The sequence below is a fragment of the Eschrichtius robustus genome, chromosome 8 (assembly GCF_028021215.1).
Source record: "Eschrichtius robustus isolate mEscRob2 chromosome 8, mEscRob2.pri, whole genome shotgun sequence".
Classification (NCBI taxonomy): Eukaryota; Metazoa; Chordata; class Mammalia; order Artiodactyla; family Eschrichtiidae; genus Eschrichtius; species Eschrichtius robustus.
Window position 1 is genome coordinate 117,958,702 of NC_090831.1, and position 20,546 is coordinate 117,979,247.

The window sequence follows — 20,546 nt, forward strand, 5'->3', positions numbered from 1 at the left end:
TTCAGAATTACTTAGCTTTCATTTGGCAGAAACAGCAGTATATATTTTACCTCCAGAGCAATCATGATTGCTCTGGCCCTGTACCTGAATGTAATCTTTAAGGGACTTGGCAGTCTCAAAGGGTACCATACTGGTCTGCTTGTATTGATGATATCATGTCGATAGGACCAGACAGCAAGTAGCAATTTTCCCAGATGTCTTGGGAAAACAGATGTGTGGTAATGAGTAGGTGATGCAACAAGTAAAAATAGAATCACCTGCTTCTGCAGTGAAGCTTGTGGGTGTATGGTGGGTTCCTCCACTGAAATGAACGCATTGTTGAAACTTGTGCTCTCCACCATTAAGAGTGATGTCCGAAGGTCTCTAAATTTTATGAGCAACATATATCTCATTAGGATATCATGCTCTGAGCCATTTAATGAGTGATCTAAAAAGTTGCTAGTTTAGGGAGAGACTAAGTCAGAAAAGATTCTCCAGCCTGCACAAGTTGAAGTGCAGTTGGTTCTGTTTCTTGGGTTTAAACTCTGTAACTCCAATGGTGCTAACAGTATTTTTAGCAACCTAGATGAAGTGTATGGCAAAGCCTAATAAGAAAATCAATACAGAGACCCCTAAACTAGGTAGCAAAGTCATGGTAGCTTTTTGGGAAATAGCTTCTGGTTTGCTACTAGGGTCAGGTGGAGATTAAATGCCAGACTGCTGACCACCAGTTGACCATGAAACTTGCTCTAGGTGGGGCTACCTGCCTCTCCTTGTCATTAACTTGGATATGCTCAGTAGCATTCCATTCTCAATTAGAAACGTAAATGGAGCAGAGGTAAATCAGGCCCTGGGTGTCCAAATTAGTTGCATAAGCAATTGCTCTGGGCAACCTTTCCTCAATCCACACTTATGACCTCAAAGAGATTTCTCCCTGAACAGTTCGCTGAGGGTGAAAAGACTTCACCTTGATTATGCATAACTTTGGTTGATATATTGGTCCAATTGCACGTGTACTGTTGTGATATTAAAACCCTTCAGAGGGATGCCATGAAGGAAAAAGGAGAATTGAATTCTTCTCAGGAGACAAAAGCTCAATCAACATATCTAGTTCTCTTTCTTGAGGTCAAGATTTATTTGAATTTCTTAGGAGTGGCTGGTGGTCTTCCCTGGTAGGCAATCAGAAAGAGCAAGACGGGGGAATGGAGATAAGCTATTTGAGGAAGAATTATGTACAAGCATTCTTCAAGGTCAGCTTGGAGCAGGAAAATGTGTCCCATGAGAATTCTCACCAAAATGCTCTCACTGCAGAAGACTTTAACGATCAGATAGACAAGCTGGTCTGTTCTGAAGTCCTTCCTCATTGTTCTGAGTGGTTTTTAAATGGCTCCACAAACAAAGTGAGCAATGGAACCAAACGGAGCATATGCAGAGACTTCTTGCAAAGACCCAATTTGCCAGTGTCGGTGACCAATCTCACCCTTAATATAATGATGACATATCACTGGTACCCCAGGTCTCCCACCAGCCATGTGGTGGGAGATGAGCCCCTTTTTGTCACGGAGGGAGTAGCTATTTATTCTCACTGCACATGACATATTCTTTTTTTTTTTGGCTGTGCCACGTGGCTTGTGAGATCTTAGTTCCTCGACCAGGGATCAAACCCACACCCTCGGCAGTGAAAATGCAGAGTCCTAACTACTGGACCACCAGGGAATTTCTGACATATTCTAGATTTGGATTTTCTTTCTTTTGCCATCGTCACTCTCAGCACCACCATCCTTGAATCCCTTATATATTCCACAAAAATGGAATGTACTTTCCAACCAAGGAAGTTACCTTACTTACCTTACTGGTAGCAGTGAGACAGTAGGCTGATGCCCATGGAATTCAGTGACCTTACCATCTGCTTCATCACCTAGGATCAGTTGGCTTTGTAAGACATCAGTATGATCTATTGAAACTGTAGCACCATTTCAAACTGGGAAACATCTACAGAGGCTGAGGTGCTTTCCTGCAAAAACCATCTGTTTCTTCCAAAACAAAAAAAAAATTCAACGAATAACATACATGAAGGTGAAGTGCTCGCAATAGCACTGAATAATCCACACACAATGTTGCTGTTCAACACCGCAAGCTAGGCTTTATTGACTTAGAGGTTTTAGAACCTAGTGAGCACAAGATTTTCTGCTGGAACTTCTGCTTCCTAAGAGGAGTTCTCTTCTTGCCTAGCTAGACCGTAAGGGTGTAATAGTCCACTGGTAATGGCCACAGACAGAACTCTCTAGAACTCGGTTTTGTTTTTGTGGTTTTGATCCTCAGTCAACTGACCAAAGGCCACTCCCCATAGAAAACTGTCAATTAAAACTCTCAGGTGGTAAATGGAGCTGCAGAGGTGAAATGAAAAGAAAAGGAAGGAAGAAAAAGGCAAGAGTGATAACTGGGGGAGAATGCAGTTCCCGGGGCAGCTGGCATAGTAGAAAAAGCCCACGTGCACGTATATTGGCAAAATCCAACCTGGACTCCCTGTTCATCTGCTGTGTCCTAAGCCCCAGTTAACTTTTGTATTAACCTCTCAGAGCGCAAGTCCCTACTGAGAATCCTGCAAAATGAATGTCCAGAATCTGTGTCTGGTGCTGAGAGTTGTGTGGGCAGGGAGAAACCAAGCACCATTCCTCCAACAGCACCCCTCCTTAAACCCTCTCCCTTCCCTGGGACTTCTATGTAGCTCCATCCTTCTCAGACTTCCGTTTGCCATGTGTAACTTGCCAAAAGCACATGCTATTGAATTCTGTGCAAGTAGTAGGGGTTTTGTCGCCCAAGATGGCAATCGAGTGGCCTTTTTTTTTCAATAAGTCAATGATCAATTCATTAGAGAGAACACAATTGCCACTCTATAAATTCCAACTGCCTAAGGGGTATGGAGTTTGCCATCATCATCATTAGGTGAGGAGGGAGGGCTGCCATGTATAATCACAGTACAGGTAGGTACCAGTCACCCACTCTGTGGGGCAGGGGTGAGACAGGTATGTGTGATGCAACTCAGGACACTGATTAGATTTAATTCTGAGGCTGGACTTGGGGACAGGTGGTGTCATATGGTCTAGAATTCCCATCATGAGAGAGCTCAGTTGTTCTGGATGGTGTTTTCAATCCAGGGTATGTAGTTAATGATTCTGGTATAGATGCCAACATCGGCTCTCAAAACACATCCATCTGCAAAAGTCAGGATTCCTTGAAGTACCCCATCGCACATGGCAGGGGCAGCTGTGACTTCCTGCCAGGAAAACGGAAACCGGGTTATTTTTCTGGCAAAGGGCACAATAAAATGGGAAAATTAAGGCACTGAGAGTACGTTACCTTGCAGGGCAGCCTCCTTCCTGGCACGATGCCCACGCACATCATACTATCTCTGATGTAGGTTTTATAGGCTTCGCGCCACTCAGTCTCGGAGATTACAGAGATATTGACATTCTGCAGTGAGTCGGGGTCCTTGTCTAGAGGAAAGAAAGAAATAGAACTTTAAGTGTTACGAGATACCAAACTTTCTTTTTTCCTTTCCCTCTTTTTCAACATATTTCATCTCCTGGTAGAAAGGAAGAGTTCAAACACTGAGAGAAATCACAACTATGACCACTACGACCATAGGAAATGATCAGATTTAACAATTTCTCATGATACAAAGTGTCTATCTGCTTATAAAAGAGATTAAATACTTGGAAGTTAGATGTAAATATAAGACATTTCTGCAATGAAATGAAATAAATTACTTAAAATTTTTCTGGCAATTCAGACATTTAAAAAGTGTCCTTTGAGTTGGAATTTTATTCATTCAATTTTATTTTACTTTTTGAGCTTCCATGTTTTTCATTTGTCCCATATTTTACATTAATCACTGTCTCCTTTCTAATTTTTTAAATTGAAATATATTGACAAGAAACACTGTATAAATTTAAGGTATATAGCATATTGATTTGACACATTTGAATATTGTAATATGATTGCCATTGGGGCAATAGTTCACCTCTCCCACCTCATATAATTATCATTTCTTTTTTGTGGTGGGAAAAATTAAGATCTAATACCTCAGCAAGTTTGATTGTAATACAATATAGCTAGCTATATTCACTATACTGTGTATTAGATTTCCAGAACTTATTTATCTACTAGTTGCAAGTTTGTACCCTTAAACAAGGTCTCTCCTATTCTGAGAGTTTGAAGGAATTTAGTGAGCTCTAAGCCTAATTTTTCATTTAAAATCACTCAAAAAGTGGTTTTCTTAAACCCATAAAACTAGGATTTGAAACTGTCTCCTCATTCCTAATTCAAGTTATTCCTTTATATCAGTGGTTCACACGTACTATGAACTGTGCAGACCCATAACAAAATTTTTCCAATCTGCAACAAAATGAGAAAAACAAGAGCAAAGTAGTATCTCCACATATGTTAGTTTTCTTGCCAAAGATTCTTCTTTAGGAGGAAGTATTTTAGTTTAAGATTTTGTTTTTTTTAATGAGTGTGTGTTTGAGTGTCTTTATTTGAAAATAATATATTAATTCTTTAAAAGGAAATGATTGAGATTCTTTGCCTTATTTTCCAGCCCAGCAATAATTGTACAGCTCAACATTTCTTTTGGGAAGTTTTTTTTGGAAATGCTTACTTAACTACTTCATGAGCCAGATCAAAATAAACTGCATTTTTTGTAAGTTACATCTCTTTTTGACTCAAGTGACATACCCAGATGAATCAAACATACTGCTTAACAGAAGGACATTTGCCTATTTCCAAAACTCAAATTGTCTCTCAAAGGACAAGGAAATTCTACTTTTTTTTTTTATTGGAGTATAATTGATTTACAATGTCGTGTTACTTTCTGCTGTACAGAAAAGTGAATCAATTACATATACATATACTTTTTTAGGTTACTTTCCCATATAGGTCATTGCAGAGTATTGAGTAGAGTTCCCTGTGCTATACAGTAGGTCCTTATTAGTTATCTATTTTATACATAATAGTGTGTATATGTCAATCTCAATCTCCCAGTTTATCCCTTTCCCCCTTCCCCCCTCACCACCGACCCCTGGTAACCATAAGATTGTTTTCTACATCTGTGATTCTATTTCTGTTTCGTAAATAAGTTCATTTGTACCATTTTTTTAGGTTCCACATATAAGCGATATCATATATTTGTCCTTCTCTGTCTGACTTACTTCGCTCAGTATGACAATCTCTAGGTCCATCCATGTTGCTGCAAATGGCATTATTTACTTCTACTTTATGGCTGAGTAATATTCCATTGTATATATGTACCACATCTTCTTTATCCTTTCCTCTGTCAATGGACATTTATGTTGCTTCCATGTCCTGGCTATTGTAAATAGTGCTGCAATGAACATTGGTGTGCATGTATCTTTTTGAATTATGGTTTTTTCTGGGTATGTGCCCAGGAGTGGGATTGCTGGATCATATGGTAGCTCTATTTTTAGTTTTTTTAAGGAACCTCCATACTGTTCTTCATAGTGGCTGTACCAATTTACATTCCCATCAACAGTGTAGAAGGGTTCCCTTTTCTCCACACCCTCTCCAGCCTTTATTGTTTGTAGATTCTTTGATGATGGCTATTCTGACCAGTGTGAGGTGATACCTCATCGTAGTTTTGATTTGTATTTCTCTAATAATTAGTGACGTTGAGCATCTTTTCATATGCTTTTTGGCCATCTGTATGTCTTCTTCGGAGAAATGTCTATTTAGATCTTCCACCCATTTTTTGATTGGGTTGTTTGTTTTTATGTTATTGAGCTGCATGAGTTGTTTGTATATTTTGGAGATTATTTCCTCGTCAGTCGCTTCGTTTGCAAATATTTTCTCCCATTCTGAGAGAATGTCTTTTTGTTTTGTTTATGGTTTCCTTTGCTGTGCAAAAGCTTTTAAATTTAATTAGGCCCCATTTGTTTATTTTTGTTTTTATTTGCATTACTCTAGGAGGTAGATCAAAAAAGATCTTGCTTCGATTTATGTCATAGAGTGTTCTGCCTGTGTTTTCCTCTAAGAGATTTATAGTATCTGGCCTTACATTTAGGTCTTTAATCCATTTTAAGTTTATTTTTGTGTATGGTGTTAGGGAGTGTTCTAATTTCATTCTTTCACATGTAGCTGTCCAGTTTTCCCAGCACCACTTATTGAAGAGACTGTCTTTTCTCCGTTGTATATTCTTGCCTCCTTTGTCATAGATTAGTTGACTATAGGTGTGTGGGTTTATCTCTGGACTTTCTATCCTGTTCCATTGATCTATATTTCTGTTTTTGTGCCAGTACCATACTTTTTTTGATGACTGTAGCTTTGTAGTGTAGTCTGAAGTCAGGGAGCCTGATTCCTCCAGCTCCGTTTTTCTTGTTTTAGAGGATGTTATACTGGGTGATATAAACCAGAAACAGAAAGACAAATACTATCTCACTTAAATGTGAAACCTAAAAAAGCCAAATGCATAGAAACAGAGAGTAGAATGCTGGTTACCAAGGACTAGGGGGTGGAGGATATAGGGGTATGTTGATCAAAGGGTACAAACTTTCAGTTGTAAGATGAGTAAGTTCTGGAGGTTCAATGTACAGCATGGTGACTAGAGTTAATATTGCTGTATGGTGTACTTGAAATTTTCTAAGAGAACAGATCTTTTTTTTTTTAAACATCTTTATTGGAGTATAATTGCTTTACAATGGTGTGTTAGTTTCTGCTTTATAACAAAGTGAATCAGTTATACATGTACCTATGTTCCCATATCTCTTCCCTCTTGCATCTCCCTCCCTATCCCACCCCTCTAGGTGGTCACAAAGCACCGAGCTGATCTCCCTATGCTATGCGGCTGCTTCCCACTAGCTATCTATTTTACATTTGGTAGTGTATATATGTCCATGCCACTCTCTCACTCTGTCCCAGCTTACCCTCCCCCCTTCCCGTGTCCTCAAGTCCATTCTCTAGTAGGTCTGCATCTTTATTCCCGTCTTGCCCCTAGGTTCTTCATGACCTTTTTTTTTTTTTTTTTTTAGATTCCATATATATGTGTTAGTATACGGTATTTGTTTTTCTCTTTCTGACTTACTTCACTCTGTATGACAGACTCTAGGTCCATCCACCTCACTACAAATAACTCAATTTCGTTTCTTTTTATGGCTGAGTAATATTCCATTGTATATACGTGCCACATCTTTATCCATTCATCTGTCGATGAACACTTAGGTTGCTTCCACGTCCTGACTATTGTCAATAGAGCTGCAATGAACATTGTGGTACATGACTCTTTTTGAATTATGGTTTCCTCAGGGTATATGCCCAGTAGTGGGATTGCTGGGTCGTATGGTAGTTCTATTTTTAGTTTTTTAAGGAACCTCCATACTGTTCTCCATAGTGGCTGTATCAATTTACATTCCCACCAACAGTGCAAGAGGGTTCCCTTTTCTCCACACCCTCTCCAGCATTTATTGTTTGTAGATTTTTTGATGATAGCCATTCTGACTGGTGTGAGATGATATAAGAGAATAGATCTTAAGTGCTCTCACCACACACACACACACACGCAAGGTGAATATGTGAGGTGGTGGACAATTAGCTTGATTGGGGCTATCATTTTACAATGTATCAATATATGCATATCAAAACATGAATTTTTATACCTTAAAAATGTACAGTGCTTATCTGTCAATTATACCTCACTAAAGCTGGGAAAAAAAGAATTTCTACTTTTGTGATATATTCAAGGAAATGTATCCCAAGATCTGAAGGTATTTATCAAAAAGTAGTTTAAAAAGGTTTGAGTAATGGCAGCATTGTTAGGATAAGTGTGTAGCCACCTCTTGGCTTCTGTAAAAGAAAGTGGAAGTGGATGGAAAAAATGTAATCTGATAAGCTTGTTAAAAATTAATCTCCTTTCCATACTATGATGTCTAGTGTATGCTGTATATTAAATATATTCAGACTTACTCATGAGTAAAAATGTATTAATTTTTCCTAAGGGACTCTATCATAGTTTTTTCTTATTGTTACTCACCTCCCCCCACCTCCAGTACTCACTGCCATCTTGATTAATAGCTAGGGACAGTTGATTAGGATTTGCATGAAAAATATGGAATGAGATAGTGGGAAGAGAGAAGACAGACACAAAACTTAGAAAAGAGAAGGCTGTCTTCGTTTGCTGAAAGTTTTTTCATGTAGTCTGAAACACGTGACATAGGAGAAAGCTTAGGTAGAACATGAAATTCAGTAGTTTTGAATTATATACGGAAGACTTCCACTGAAAAAAATGATAGTCGTTTTCCAACTTCCTGAAGAAGTGAGTGAGTGTTCATTTTCAGAATGTTACCAGTTAAAAATACTTGAGAAATATTTTCTTAAACTTTTGTTGATCTGTATCACAATTTTGCATATGGAAGTTCTGCATGATTTAGCACAATATTATGTATTTATCTTACGTTTAACACATAAACATTATTTCATGCTATTTCAAGCCTTTAAGTTTCTTTATTGCCTGAAGTGGTTGGAAACCATCTGACACAGTTTGTGCCATATTTCAGAATTCAGAAAATTAAGGCTCCAAATGTAAAGTGACCGACCAGCTGTCATACAGCAAATTAAGACCAGAATACAAATGTCCTGTTTCCACTAACACCACGTCTATCAGATATGAAGGCAAAGATGTAGAAAGATACAGTGGGAAACAAAAGATTGCAGGACTTCTGCAGTGAGGCTCTAGGGAAGGGAAAGGAGATGAAAGGATGAATGAAAAGGTTAGAAGAGAGCTCAAGGTTAGAAGAAGCCAAGAGTGGAGGCGGGAGAGATGCATGTCTGGTTCTGAGAGCTACTCACAGAGATCACACACATTGTAGGTCCAGGTGGAGACAGTGCACATGGTGTCTTCAGTGGCAGGTTCTTTGGCCAGGCTGGCCAGTTTCACATAGTCATTGAGTTCTATATGGGTTTGCAGCTTGATTAACATGAAGTTATGCTCAATAGAAGTGATGGAGAATTGTGGATGATGAATCATCTTCTCATAACCAACCACTTGTATATGCTTTTCTTCTTTTAGATTTGATGGTTTTGTAACCCCCAGTATTAACTGAAGCTTCCTGGAGCAATAGGGATATTCATGAGAGGACTTAACAGACATGGCTTATCCATCCTTATGGGCCTTTATTAGCTCCTCCCCAAAGCCTTTTCTCTACTACTGAACATCCCCAGAAGGCCTCTCTAATCCTATTTAATTGGGTGGATCCCAGGCAGGATTCTGGTCTTTACCCAACCTGAGAACACAAAATGTAGGTTGATGTTGGGGGCTTATTACTCACAGTAAGTTACAGTGTGCAGCTGTGATCCCCCAAAGCGGGTGGATCAGGCCTCCAACACAAGGCAAGTAATCAGATTTCAAGTAGATCATGTAGGGGGGAGTGATGACATCTTTGTAATCTGGGTCAAAGGTCAAAGCAACTGGAGAGAGAAACATAGACCGGAAATGCTGAGATTGTTTTTCAGGTATCATTAGAGAAAACAAAGGAAGCTAACTCGATAGACTCAAGTTCCCCCACCCTTCTCTCCAGTACCTTTATCTGTAAGTTGAATTTGTAAACTGAATTTCTTTGTTCTAAAACAAGAAAAAATGATAGAAACATATCTATTTCAAAAGATAAAAGGTGTTTTCTCTTTTAGTTGTCCATAAGCATTCTTCAAAGTAAAATACAACCTTCCTTAAATACCTTCCATGATTCAGTGGACATATGTTAAATCAACTCATTTTTCTACCATTTTTAGAATGCTTTGACCAATCTTAACCCTTTCTCCTGACAATGCTAGGCTGAGTGATATGTGTCATTTAAAGAAGAGAGCAAATGCTAACTGAGTCTGAGAGGGAGGAAATCATTCATTCAACAAGTAAATATTAAGCATCTAGTGTGTGTCAGGCTCTAAGGGCTTGTGCTACATAGTGAACAAAACAGAGAAATGTTTCTGAACTCATACATTCTAATGAGTGGAGACGTTCAATAATAATAAATACAGGAACTTCCCTGGTGGCGCAGTCGTTAAGAATCCGCCTGCCAGTGCAGGGGACACGGGTTCATGCCCCAATCTGGGAAGATCCCACATGCCGGGGAGCAAAAACGCCCGTGCGCCACAACTACTGAGCCTGCACTCTAGAGCCTGCAAGCCACAACTACTAAAGCCAGCACGCCACAACTACTGAGCCCGTGAACCACAACTACTGAGCCACAACTACTGAAGCCTGTGCGCCTAGAGCCCGTGCTCCACGACAAAGAGAAGCCACTACAATGAGAAGCCCGTGCACCGCAATGAAGAGTAGCTCCCGCTTGCGTGACTAGAGAAAGCCCTCGCGCAGCAACGAAGACCCAACGCAGCCATAAATAAATAAATAAATAAATAAATAAATAAATAAATAAATAAATAAATAAATAAATTTATTTTTTAAAAAAAGAAGAAGTAGATTACTCAATGGTATAATCCAAGTGGTATATACAGGTATATGCTGTAAAATTCTTTCAGCTTTGTTTTATGTTTGAAAACTTGCATAATAAAATGTCAGAGAAACATTTTTAAAAACGGAGGTATGTGCCTCAGAGCATACCATAAGAAGTGAAGACGTTCACTTCTACATTGTGTGCAAGGAAGTATTACCCAGAAGGTAAAACTTATCTGGGTCTTAGAGAAGAGAAAGGAGCTTGTCTGACATAAAAAGAAGAGAAAAACTAATTCAAAAAGAGGGAAAGGCTTCTATAAAGGCATGAGTACGTGAAGCAACGTGGTGTGTTTGTGGAAATACTACCAAGTATTATAGGGGGAATGTTAAGAGCTGGGTGGAGACATAAGCAGAAATTAAAGAATGAGAAGCCTTATCTTTTAAGTCTTGTATATATAAGACTTGCATTGTCTTTTATCGCATAGGAATTAAGGAACCAATACATTCATTATTTCACAAAGTTCTATTGAATGTTGTAGAGGATAGAGCCGTGCCCCATTTCACACCCTGCATAATCCCCAAGTGCCTCCCCTTGAGTGTGGGTGGGACTTGGGACTTGCTTCTAACAGAATATGGCCAAAGTTTTGGGTTGTCATCCCCATGATTATGTTAATCTATTGCATTAACATTGTATAAATACCCATCTTGCTAGTGTGCACAAGGGAGATTCTTCATGCTGCTGGACCAAGTAGGCAGCCATGTTGAGGGAGCCCAGGTGGCAAAGAACTGTGTACGGGTGACCTACCTGTACCAAGTACAGCCTCAAGGCCCTGAAGACAGCTTTCAGCTCACAGCCAGCAAAAAGCAAGGGTCCTGTGTAATGCAACCACAAGGGAAGGAATTCTACCAACAACCTGAATAAATTTAGAAGCAAATTCTTCTCCCAAAGACTTGCTAGACCCTTGAGGAGAGGACCCAGCTAAGCCAGGCTTGAACTCTTGACTCACAGAAACCATAAGATAATAAAGGTTGTCTTAAGCTGTACAATTTGCGGTAATGCTTTTACACAGCGATAGAAAACTATTACAAATGTACACTAGGTGCTGGCACTTTATTAGATGACTGAGTAAGAAGGGGGAGGAGAATCTTGCCCGCATAGATCGTGAAGACTAATAGGGGAGACGGAAGTTATAAGATCTACTATCATGAATGTCACAATGTGAGAAATAAAGGGAGGTAGAAAAACACATAGTTGGGACCCTAAGGCAAGGGTCAGAAGAAGACCTCCTTGAGGAAGTGCTGTTTGAGGCTTGAACGATGAGTAGAAGTTAATCAAATGGGGAGATGGGGAAGAGATCTCTGGGAAGATGAACAAGGACTCCAAAGAGAGCAGAGCACACACAAAAGAATACAAAGAGAGACAGAGAAGGATCATACAAAACAGACCTTTCAGTAATTGCCAAGTAAGAACGGCCTGCAAACAAGATGAGGAGGCAACCAGAGAGCAGATCAAGGGAACGTGTCCTTGGGCATGATATTTTAGATGGGAGAGGCTTTATCTTGCTTAAATGGTGACAGGAAGAATCCAATTGATAGGGGAAGTTGAAAAATACTGAAAAGTGGAGATAATAAAGCAAGTCCATGAGGGTGTCAGAGGAGAGGAGATCCATATCACAGGCAGAGATAGAAGCTGTTGATAATAAGGCTTCATTTACAGGAAGGATGGGAAAAAAAATAAGAAAAAAGTCTAAGTATGTTTTCAGATTGGGGGATGAGAAGTGGACTGAGGTACCTTCTGAGGGTTTCAGTCTCTCTCCTCCCAAACCAGAGGTCATCTGCTGAAGGCGAGCCCTGAAAGTTGGAGGAAGAGAGGAGAACATTTGAAATGGTCGTTATGGAGAATGTTATAGATGATGATTTGGAAAATATAGGATGGTCAATAAGTGCTGAAGATGTAATTTAAGAGTTACATGAAGTTAACTGAATCACTTTGCTGTACCCCTGAAACTAACACAGTGTTGTAAATCAACTATGTCAATTAAAAAAAAAGTTACAAGAAGTGATCAGATGAGCATTTTATTAAAAACTCTGGAGCAAATTTAGATGTGATTCAGTAAAGGGAGCAGGGAGCATTGGTCAGTGAATCAGAGACAGGAAGCAGGGCGTAACTAGGGACAAGCCCACTGGAGAAGAAAGGCAAACACAGGGGCTTGTGGTTCCGATGGGCCAAAGATTACAAGAAAAAGAAGTGTAGTTGAATTAAATGGGCTTAGTGTCCAAATTTGAGGATATGGTTTTTCTCTATGTGCCAGGATAAGCGTGGTCTTAGTCATAACCCAGATGGTTTTTCTGTTTTGTTATTGTTGTTGTTTTGTTTTGCTTTGCTTTGCTTTGGTAGGAGAGAAAAAGCATCCATGCTCAGAGTATATCAATGACCAAAACCCAACCCACCTCAGCAATCTCTACAGACACACAGATTCACCACCTCCCTCAATCTCTTCACTCTTTGCAGAGTCTTTTTCTCCTGTGGCATGATTCTCTCTGCTCATCTCACTGGCCCTCTCTGTTCCTCTTTCCCGTTTTAACAGGTAATCCCATATCACACTGCCCCTCCCCTACATGTAACTCCATAGCCTCTCATATATCACTTGAGCCCCTACTTTTGGGTCACTCAGCATCCTCTCAATTCTGTATTCTTAGGTGTCCTGGTCAATGGGTTTGGGATGCATCTCCTCACTTTATGCCAGTGTGAGAAGCACTGAGCATCCACCAGAGCTCTTCCCAATAGCACAGAGCTTTACTAAGGTCCGCACCTACTACCTGTAAACACAGAACCCACCCCGTTGTTACTATTTGGATATCACCTGAGAGCCAGATCTTTGTCTGCTTGAAACGACCATCTCTAGTTCCTTCAAGGATCTCACCGATAACATGCCCCATCTCTCTGATTCATAACTGTTGTTCCTGATCCATTACACATGAAAACATTGCTTCTCTTTATATTACTGTTTAGAACCACCATCTAGGCCGTTGTGAAAGTCAGAAACTCAGCTGACTTTCCCTGACTCTGCCCCTGTTGTTTCTACTCACAGTCAGTATGTCTAAAATGTACAGACTCTGCTTCCCTACATCTCCCAATTCAGAAGTTTGACAATGTTTCATTTACCATGGTGGCTTTAATGACACACCCTCTGATGCCTACAAGATAAAAATCTAAATTCCATTACCAAACAGGTCAGGCCCTTTGCTATCTTAACACTTAACCTGCTATAAATAATACTTTTTTATCACATTCTCTATCCCCCTCTGCAAACAATTTTCTACCCTCCAGTATTACTTATTTACATATATTTTCTAGAACACATCACAGTTTTTATGCTTTTCTGACTTTTACTTAACTAAACCTCAGTTTTACAATATTCTCCCCGAATTTGTCTGCCTCTTGGGTGGTACCTCCCGTGACTCTGATACCCTAATGTTTTTTCTTCTATACTCCCATGGAACTTATTGCTCATTCCATTGTAGCAATCGTCACAAGGTATTGGCTAACTGATGGCAAAGTCTGTGTCATAATGTATCCCTAGCATATGCAGTACCTACCAAATAGCTGATATTTCAATAATTTTTGAATGAACAAATGGTGAGGATGTTGCTGAATTTCTCATCATGTTTACAGTTTATGTGATAAAGAGATCAGGGGCCACAGCCCAAGTTTTTAGTGTCATTTTTTTTTTTAATGAATTCTGTTCAAGAACAAGAAAGATAGAGTTGTGGATCCAGTGTAGAAATCAAGAAGGTACTGCACTGAAGGGATGGAGGAACAGAGGAGCCTCAGTGGCTTTCAATGACACTCATGATCCATCTTGCATAAGGATTAACTTCTGTGAAGAATCCTTCACTTCCCAGGGTGACACTTCCTTTTGCCCAAGTCAAGATGCCATGCAACCTCCCACCACAGATGGCTGGAGCTGCTGAGACTTCCTGCCAGAGAGAGGGAACAGGAGATCAATAGTGCTTTGTCCTCGTGGAACAAGAATTAATTGCAAGAAGTGGCACATTATAGTAGCAGAAACATCTAACGGCCTGGAATCATTTTTCTTGAGAGGTGGCAAACCTCTCTTCACATCCACGTAGGGCTCACCTCTCTTGGTTTGAATCTGACCAAACTGAGAGCAAGTAGGAGGAGAAAGGACAAATGGCTCTCCCACCGAATCTCTCCCACTGTAAAGGAAGGCAGGGGAGTTGATGAGAAATCCAGAGACTGAGGAGAAGGGCTCCAGGCCTTCTTGATGGGCACCATTTGGTTTCCTATGGGCACCTCTCCTCCTCATGGACCCCTTGCTATCTTCCTGTCTGGGGAAGGGAAAGATACCTTATTTTCAGATAAGGTCTTTAGAGGTTGTCCCACACACATGATGTTTATTGCCATTCTTTCATCTTGCATATTCTGGCACTCATCGTAGGGAAGAGTATATTGGTTTATCCAAGTCAGCATGTCAGGGTCACTAACTGTGGAGAAGAGAAATGAAGTCCAGGGTTACTCTCCTTATCACATATACTCTTGTGATCAGCCTCTACTTTGTGAATACATTAATACCCGAGAATATTTATGGCAGGTATCAGACATTCCATCCTTCTTAGAGTCCCTTGTTCAGTGTCTCTGTGTCAGAGCAGTGGATTCAGAGCATTATGTGAGCCTTACGTCAGATATCATCAGATCTATAATTCTCTCTGTAGCGTGCATAGCTTAGAAAGCTTGAAAAACCCACAGGAAAATTATGAATGTGAGAAGAGAGAGACACAAAGCCATTGTCCCCAGGAAACCTTCATTTTTGGCACTTAATTCATCATCTTTACATTTAATCATAAAGGTAGAAAACTATTTTTAATGTGTCTAAAGATGCTTTTTTAGTGAGATAATTTATAAATGGATTATTTATAAGTGAATGTGAGTGTGTATGTATAAATATACATATATATTTTCCCCTAAGAAGTAATATTGCTCATCTCACTCATAGCAGTTGTTACTATACTGTTAACCTCAGGATGCAAGGAGTCTAACCAAGGCATTATATAATTTTAATCTCTGGTAGAGAGTAACAAGGAGGAAGGAAACAAAAAATTAACCAGAGATTGCTCAAGCTAAGCCTAGTGTTACTTATAGAGAAGGATTTTTCTGATATATATCCAATCTAACATCTTAAAGCAGATTAGACCAGAAAATGTCAAGTCCGAAAAGAACAAGAAGAGTTATGTTCAGTTTTAAGTTTTTATGGAAATTGAATTGAAATACATAGAACAAGCTAGGTGAAAGTAACCTAGTTCCTTGAAATAATGAACTCAATAAATATTGGGAGGCTGGCACCAGAGAGCTTGTAGAATTGGTTTGTCACTATGATTCTGACATGCAGAGCCTATGGGATAAAACATTTATGTAGTTTTATTTTGTTTTCAAATGGTGTGTAATGAATTACTTTGTAAAATGTGATACAGTTACTTTGAATAAGACTTAAAATCTTCTATTTGTTCAGAAAATATATTCACTTAGATTCCCTGGAATGTTGCTTCTAAATTGAAAATGAAGTTGCCAAATATGGAGAATACAAAAGTTCCCACTTTCTACTTTTGTTTTCACAAAACAGACTGATAGACAAAACAGTCTCCCACTTTTTGTTTTTACAGAACATACGAATTGTTCTGTAACTACCAGAGGAGGGTTTAAACCTGATTAACACCCATGGCAATTTGCCTCAGTGAACAGGCTTTGGCAAGCCAATCAATCAATGTCACTTTTTAAAGTCAGCAAATCAGACCCGCCTCCAATAAACATGCTGAGTGCCAACCAATCAACAACAATCTCACCCAGGTAACCACGCCTCTACAGATGACGTCAACTTTCTTAAGCCCCTGAAAGTCTTCCAAACCCTGTAGGGAAAGCTTCCCACAAACCCCACGTAAGCCTAGTACTCTGCTCCTTGAGACTGTGTCAGCTCAGCATTGCTCTTCTATAATAAGCAATAAATTTAGCTTTATCAGTTCATTTCAGATATCGAGTGGTGGTTCCAGCATCCTTTGATAATACTGAAAGAGAGTATAATGGTAGTAAAAGGCCCTGCAGTAATCCCTCTAGGGTCAAGAGCATTACCTCATAGCAGCTATTTCCTTCAGGTATATCCCTCCACATTTTCCCCAGCGCCAAAACCTTCTCAGGATGAAGAACACAGAGTCAAACACTTACGGTTTTTATATTTACTCCAGGTCCAGGTTGGGATAAAGCAGGAATCATTAAATGATAAGGGTTCCATAGCTATGGCTATGGTTCCCACTTGGTTGTTGAGTGCAGCAGGCTTAGACAGTTTTATCATCACCAAGTCATTGTTCAGAGATCCTGCGTTGAATTCAGGGTAGGGCACCGTCATTGAGTAATTCCGTACCTGCTCTTCCTTATTTTTGATGTTGGGTTGATAAACTCCCAATCGGATTTTAACACTATGGAAGAAAGGAGGCAGGGAGTTGGAAAAGAACAGGGTCACAGAATGTCAGAATTGCAAGAAGTGTCAGAGGTGACCTCCTCCAATCATTTTAATTTTATCTCTTAGACCTGAGAACTCAAGTGACCGGCCTTGGTCTGTAAAACAGTAAGAACAATAGTTTATAGGACTGTTGTGTTAGACTCAATGTATATACATAAAACCTGACATGGTATCTGCCACCTAGAACATACTCAATGCAATCTAGTTGTGATGATGGTGGTGATGGTGATGATGGATGACCTGAATGAATAGGGAACAGAGATGGCACCACAATCCATTATTCCAGAGGTCTTTGCCTGCACTACACTGTCTCAAGCAACTCTTGAGCAAGCATATTGTACCCTTTGTTTCTGGATATTCTTAGGCCCTTCCCAGCTCCTCTTGGGCCCATATCATTGTATTTACCATGTGCTGCCTACACTGATTATAGATTCACAAGACTCTTAGTAGTCTATCAGGACTCCCATTTACCATCTTCCATTATATTTCCTGGACAAATTCAAACCCACAGACTTCCACTGTCAGGAGGGCAGTCACGGAACAGATACAGGAGCCACTGCCTACCAGAAACAGTTCATGCATTAGGCCTGGCTGAGAGAAGAACATCCAATTTACCAGCTCCAGTTCTTGGAGGGGATGAACTGTCTTTATTTCCTTTGTATTTCTCATTAACACACAGAGCACGGCTTCAATCTGGGTCTGGGTAAACTGTCTTGAATGACCAGATGGCTGAGAGTTCTGAGTTAGAAATGACCCTTATATACTCCTGAAACTCTGGCTGGGTCCCAATCATACAACAGTTTCTCACACACAACAGAGACACTGAGGTCTATAAGCATCATCTCGTGCAGAGTTCCTTTGCCCTTCTTCTGTTACCTGCATCACATGGCTTCTGCTAACACTTCGACCTCAGCCTGTGAACACCCACCCCTACTCATTACACTCACTCAGCGCTGGTCTCTCAGTTCGGCAAACACTCAATTATCTTTACTGCTTCAGAGACTCTGTACACTATTCCCTCTGCCTGGAATTTTCCCCAGGATTTATTCACTTGGTTGCGTCCTCCTCTTCCTGTTGGTCTCATCTCTTCAACTAGGCCTGACATGATCACCCTAAGTAAAGTAGATATCTTGCTTTATTCCTGTGTTTTACAGCTTGGCACTCTTTTTAATGTTTTATTCTGGGACATTTATTTGTTTTGGCTTACTTCCTCTACCAGAATGTGAGCTCCATGAGGGATAACTAATTTCTGTCTTGTTCCCTTGCTGTTTTTTCAGTGCATTAAGCAGTCCCTAGAATATAGTAAATGTTCAATAAGTATGTTGAATGAACGAATATTATTTACTGTCCGTGAGAAAGAGTCTTCTGACACCTTCCTCTTCATCTCCTCCTAAACCACCCACGTGTGTATTATTTTCCCCGTTGGGAAGACGACCCTCTCTCTTCCTGGGTCTTCTAATTCCCTAGGATGCCATTAGAACTTGCTGGGATGCCTCATCAGACCTGATTTTGTTCGAATAGAACCCTCATGGCTCCCAAGAGCAAACAGATACTTACGGTAAGGGGCAGTGAGCAGCGGTCAGTACCCACTCAGGGTGAATGAGAGACCCCACACAGGGTTCCGGGAAGGACTGAAGATAGACCATGTAAGGAATAGTAAAATCTTCTGCTACGTACATCTTCTCAGTGTTAGAATCTTGGGCCGGAATGACTCCTAAAGAATCAGTGGGGTCACAGGTAGAAGGAGAGACAGGGCAAGAGGTGAGAGTTGACTAGGATAGTTTTTCCCACCTTAAGGTTTTCAAGGACAATGTCAAGGTCTTCAAATTGTTTTTAAATAGTCTTTTAAATCAAAGGGCAATCATGCATGTCACCTGAGCTCTACACATGAAGAAAACTGACACATGTCTTTGCTTGAGATGGAGGTATATTAAAGTTCTGTGAAACTAATGCAAAGGTTTATCTGAGGCTGATCAAAAACCCTGATTGGCAGTGCTGTGTATTATAAAAATGAAAAAAAAAAGAATTACTACTTTAAAAATAATAGTTTAAATTAACTTTTGCCAGGAATGAAAGGAAAAAGTTAAATACTACCTGACTTTGGTGGTGAAAGGAGTGGAAAAGCTTGGGGTAGGGCCACGAGTCTCTCAGAGCCCCTGACCCAGCCCCCCTTCCTTTCCTGCACTCACTCCTCCAAAGTCCATCTGCCCAGAGAAAGGGAAGATATACTTTTCTGGTGTCTTTCCAGGAGACGCGGCAATCTAGGAAATCACACACTCAAGAGTCCTGGGAGAGTGCAGGGGACTTACAGTGACGTATCCTAACATGCTCACAGGCACCGGAGAAGCTCAGAGAGACTGCTGGTGTGGTAAGCTGTGCATCAAGAGTGGTTCCTTTCATTTGCATCAACAGTTACTTGAAGGAAATGCCCACCAACTCCTCTCTCTTCAGTTGTGGCTAGCTACTTCCCTCTCTGACCCTCCCACACACCACCGCATCTCTCCCTAAGCAGCAACAAGACCCCAGACTCACCAGCTGCACTCATGAGTGCAAAGATGAGATACCACTTCATGGCAGGCTGGGATCTCACCAGGAGCAGACAAGTCAGATCCAGCCGTCAGCTGTCTCAATTGTCCTTGGCAAGAACAGCGGGGGAGAGAAAATATTAAGTTGGGGGGTAGGGGGAGAAGCAAGGCTTTTAGAGATGTCTTCAAACGAGCCCTGATCAAAATCCATTTACATAAGGCACACCTGAGATCTGTCTCTGATGTGGGTGAAAGGGAAAGGGGCAGACCAAGTCCAGCCCCTGGTGCCTCTTCTTGGACCCTAGAAATCTCAGGTGTACCTGCTGACATTCTCCTCCCCTCTCTGTGACACAGTCTTTCTTTGTTGTCCTCTCCTCCCTTTGTGACTGTGAACCTCTCTCCCTGCCCTCACTTGCCATCTCCCTTTTCCCCGAGAGTCCCTCTGCCCCTCCCAGAGCCTCTTCAAACATTGGGGTATGAAATAGATTTAACAAACCATCCTCCCCTCGCCATTTTAGTGACGAGGATGCCGTAGGCCTCGTGGAAGTTAGCAGCCAAGTCAGGACTCGGAACGGTGTTTCCAGATTTCCCCTGATGTGTAGAACTTTACCTGAGCCCCGTGCTTCCAGAAGACAGCGGTGGGTGAAAAATTCTTGGAGATTCTGTATTCTGAGAAATGGCTTATCACAAAGAATGACCCTTCCCCACGTGAGTTTGAAAAGACTCCGTCCACTCTTTCTCATGGCTCCCATAAGACTTTGGATGACTCCTTCGTGGACGTGTGACAAGGTCAGCCACAGACCTTCCCGCTTTTGCCTGAACCACGCGGACCCTCCAGCTCCCCATTCTTTCTCTCATCAATGATTAGCTGAGCTTAGAACTGTTTCCCCCCCGCCCCGCCCCGAATCTAACTAGAACTAGAGATAAACACTTCCTGTTCAGCTAACTGAGAATTCCCCTGATTGCAAAACAGCCTCAACTGTTAATCTCCCCACCTGTAACTTGTCTACATCTCCCTACAAATGTCTTAAGGCAAAAGCATCCTGCTGAGGC

The 20,546-nt window shown here is 40.7% G+C and overlaps 2 protein-coding genes across 2 annotated transcripts; both read right to left on the reverse strand.

The window, feature by feature from the left end:
• Window positions 1-3,106: 3,106 nt before the first annotated feature.
• PRSS58 (serine protease 58) lies at window positions 3,107-13,368 on the reverse strand. Its single transcript, XM_068549831.1, has 7 exons — window positions 13,360-13,368; window positions 13,173-13,255; window positions 12,228-12,286; window positions 9,315-9,453; window positions 8,836-9,095; window positions 3,340-3,476; window positions 3,107-3,256 (listed from the first exon to the last, which is right to left on the reverse strand). Exons 1-7 carry the CDS (start codon window positions 13,366-13,368, stop codon window positions 3,107-3,109), a joined length of 837 nt encoding a protein of 278 aa, XP_068405932.1.
• An 898-nt stretch (window positions 13,369-14,266) lies between these two features.
• LOC137768748 (probable inactive serine protease 58) lies at window positions 14,267-19,540 on the reverse strand. Its single transcript, XM_068550324.1, has 5 exons — window positions 19,501-19,540; window positions 18,526-18,682; window positions 16,674-16,924; window positions 14,808-14,944; window positions 14,267-14,416 (listed from the first exon to the last, which is right to left on the reverse strand). Exons 1-5 carry the CDS (start codon window positions 19,538-19,540, stop codon window positions 14,267-14,269), a joined length of 735 nt encoding a protein of 244 aa, XP_068406425.1.
• Window positions 19,541-20,546: the final 1,006 nt, after the last annotated feature.

What these genes read in the sequence shown, in the direction of transcription:
- PRSS58 (XM_068549831.1), bottom strand. An exon ending in GAGACTGAAACCCTCAGAAG is followed by an intron (nt 9,454 to 12,227) that starts GTACCTCAGTCC and finishes TTCTCTCTCCAG; the next exon opens with TTGCTTTGACCTTTGACCCA. An exon ending in GCTGCACACTGTAACTTACT is followed by an intron (nt 9,096 to 9,314) that starts GTGAGTAATAAG and finishes CTATTGCTCCAG; the next exon opens with GAAGCTTCAGTTAATACTGG.
- LOC137768748 (XM_068550324.1), bottom strand. Translation starts at nt 19,540, where the DNA reads ATGAAGTGGTATCTCATCTTTGCACTCATGAGTGCAGCTG. An exon ending in TGCACTCATGAGTGCAGCTG is followed by an intron (nt 18,683 to 19,500) that starts GTGAGTCTGGGG and finishes CTGATTCTTTAG; the next exon opens with GAGTCATTCCGGCCCAAGAT. An exon ending in GCTGCTCACTGCCCCTTACC is followed by an intron (nt 16,925 to 18,525) that starts GTAAGTATCTGT and finishes TTTCTTCCATAG; the next exon opens with TGTTAAAATCCGATTGGGAG.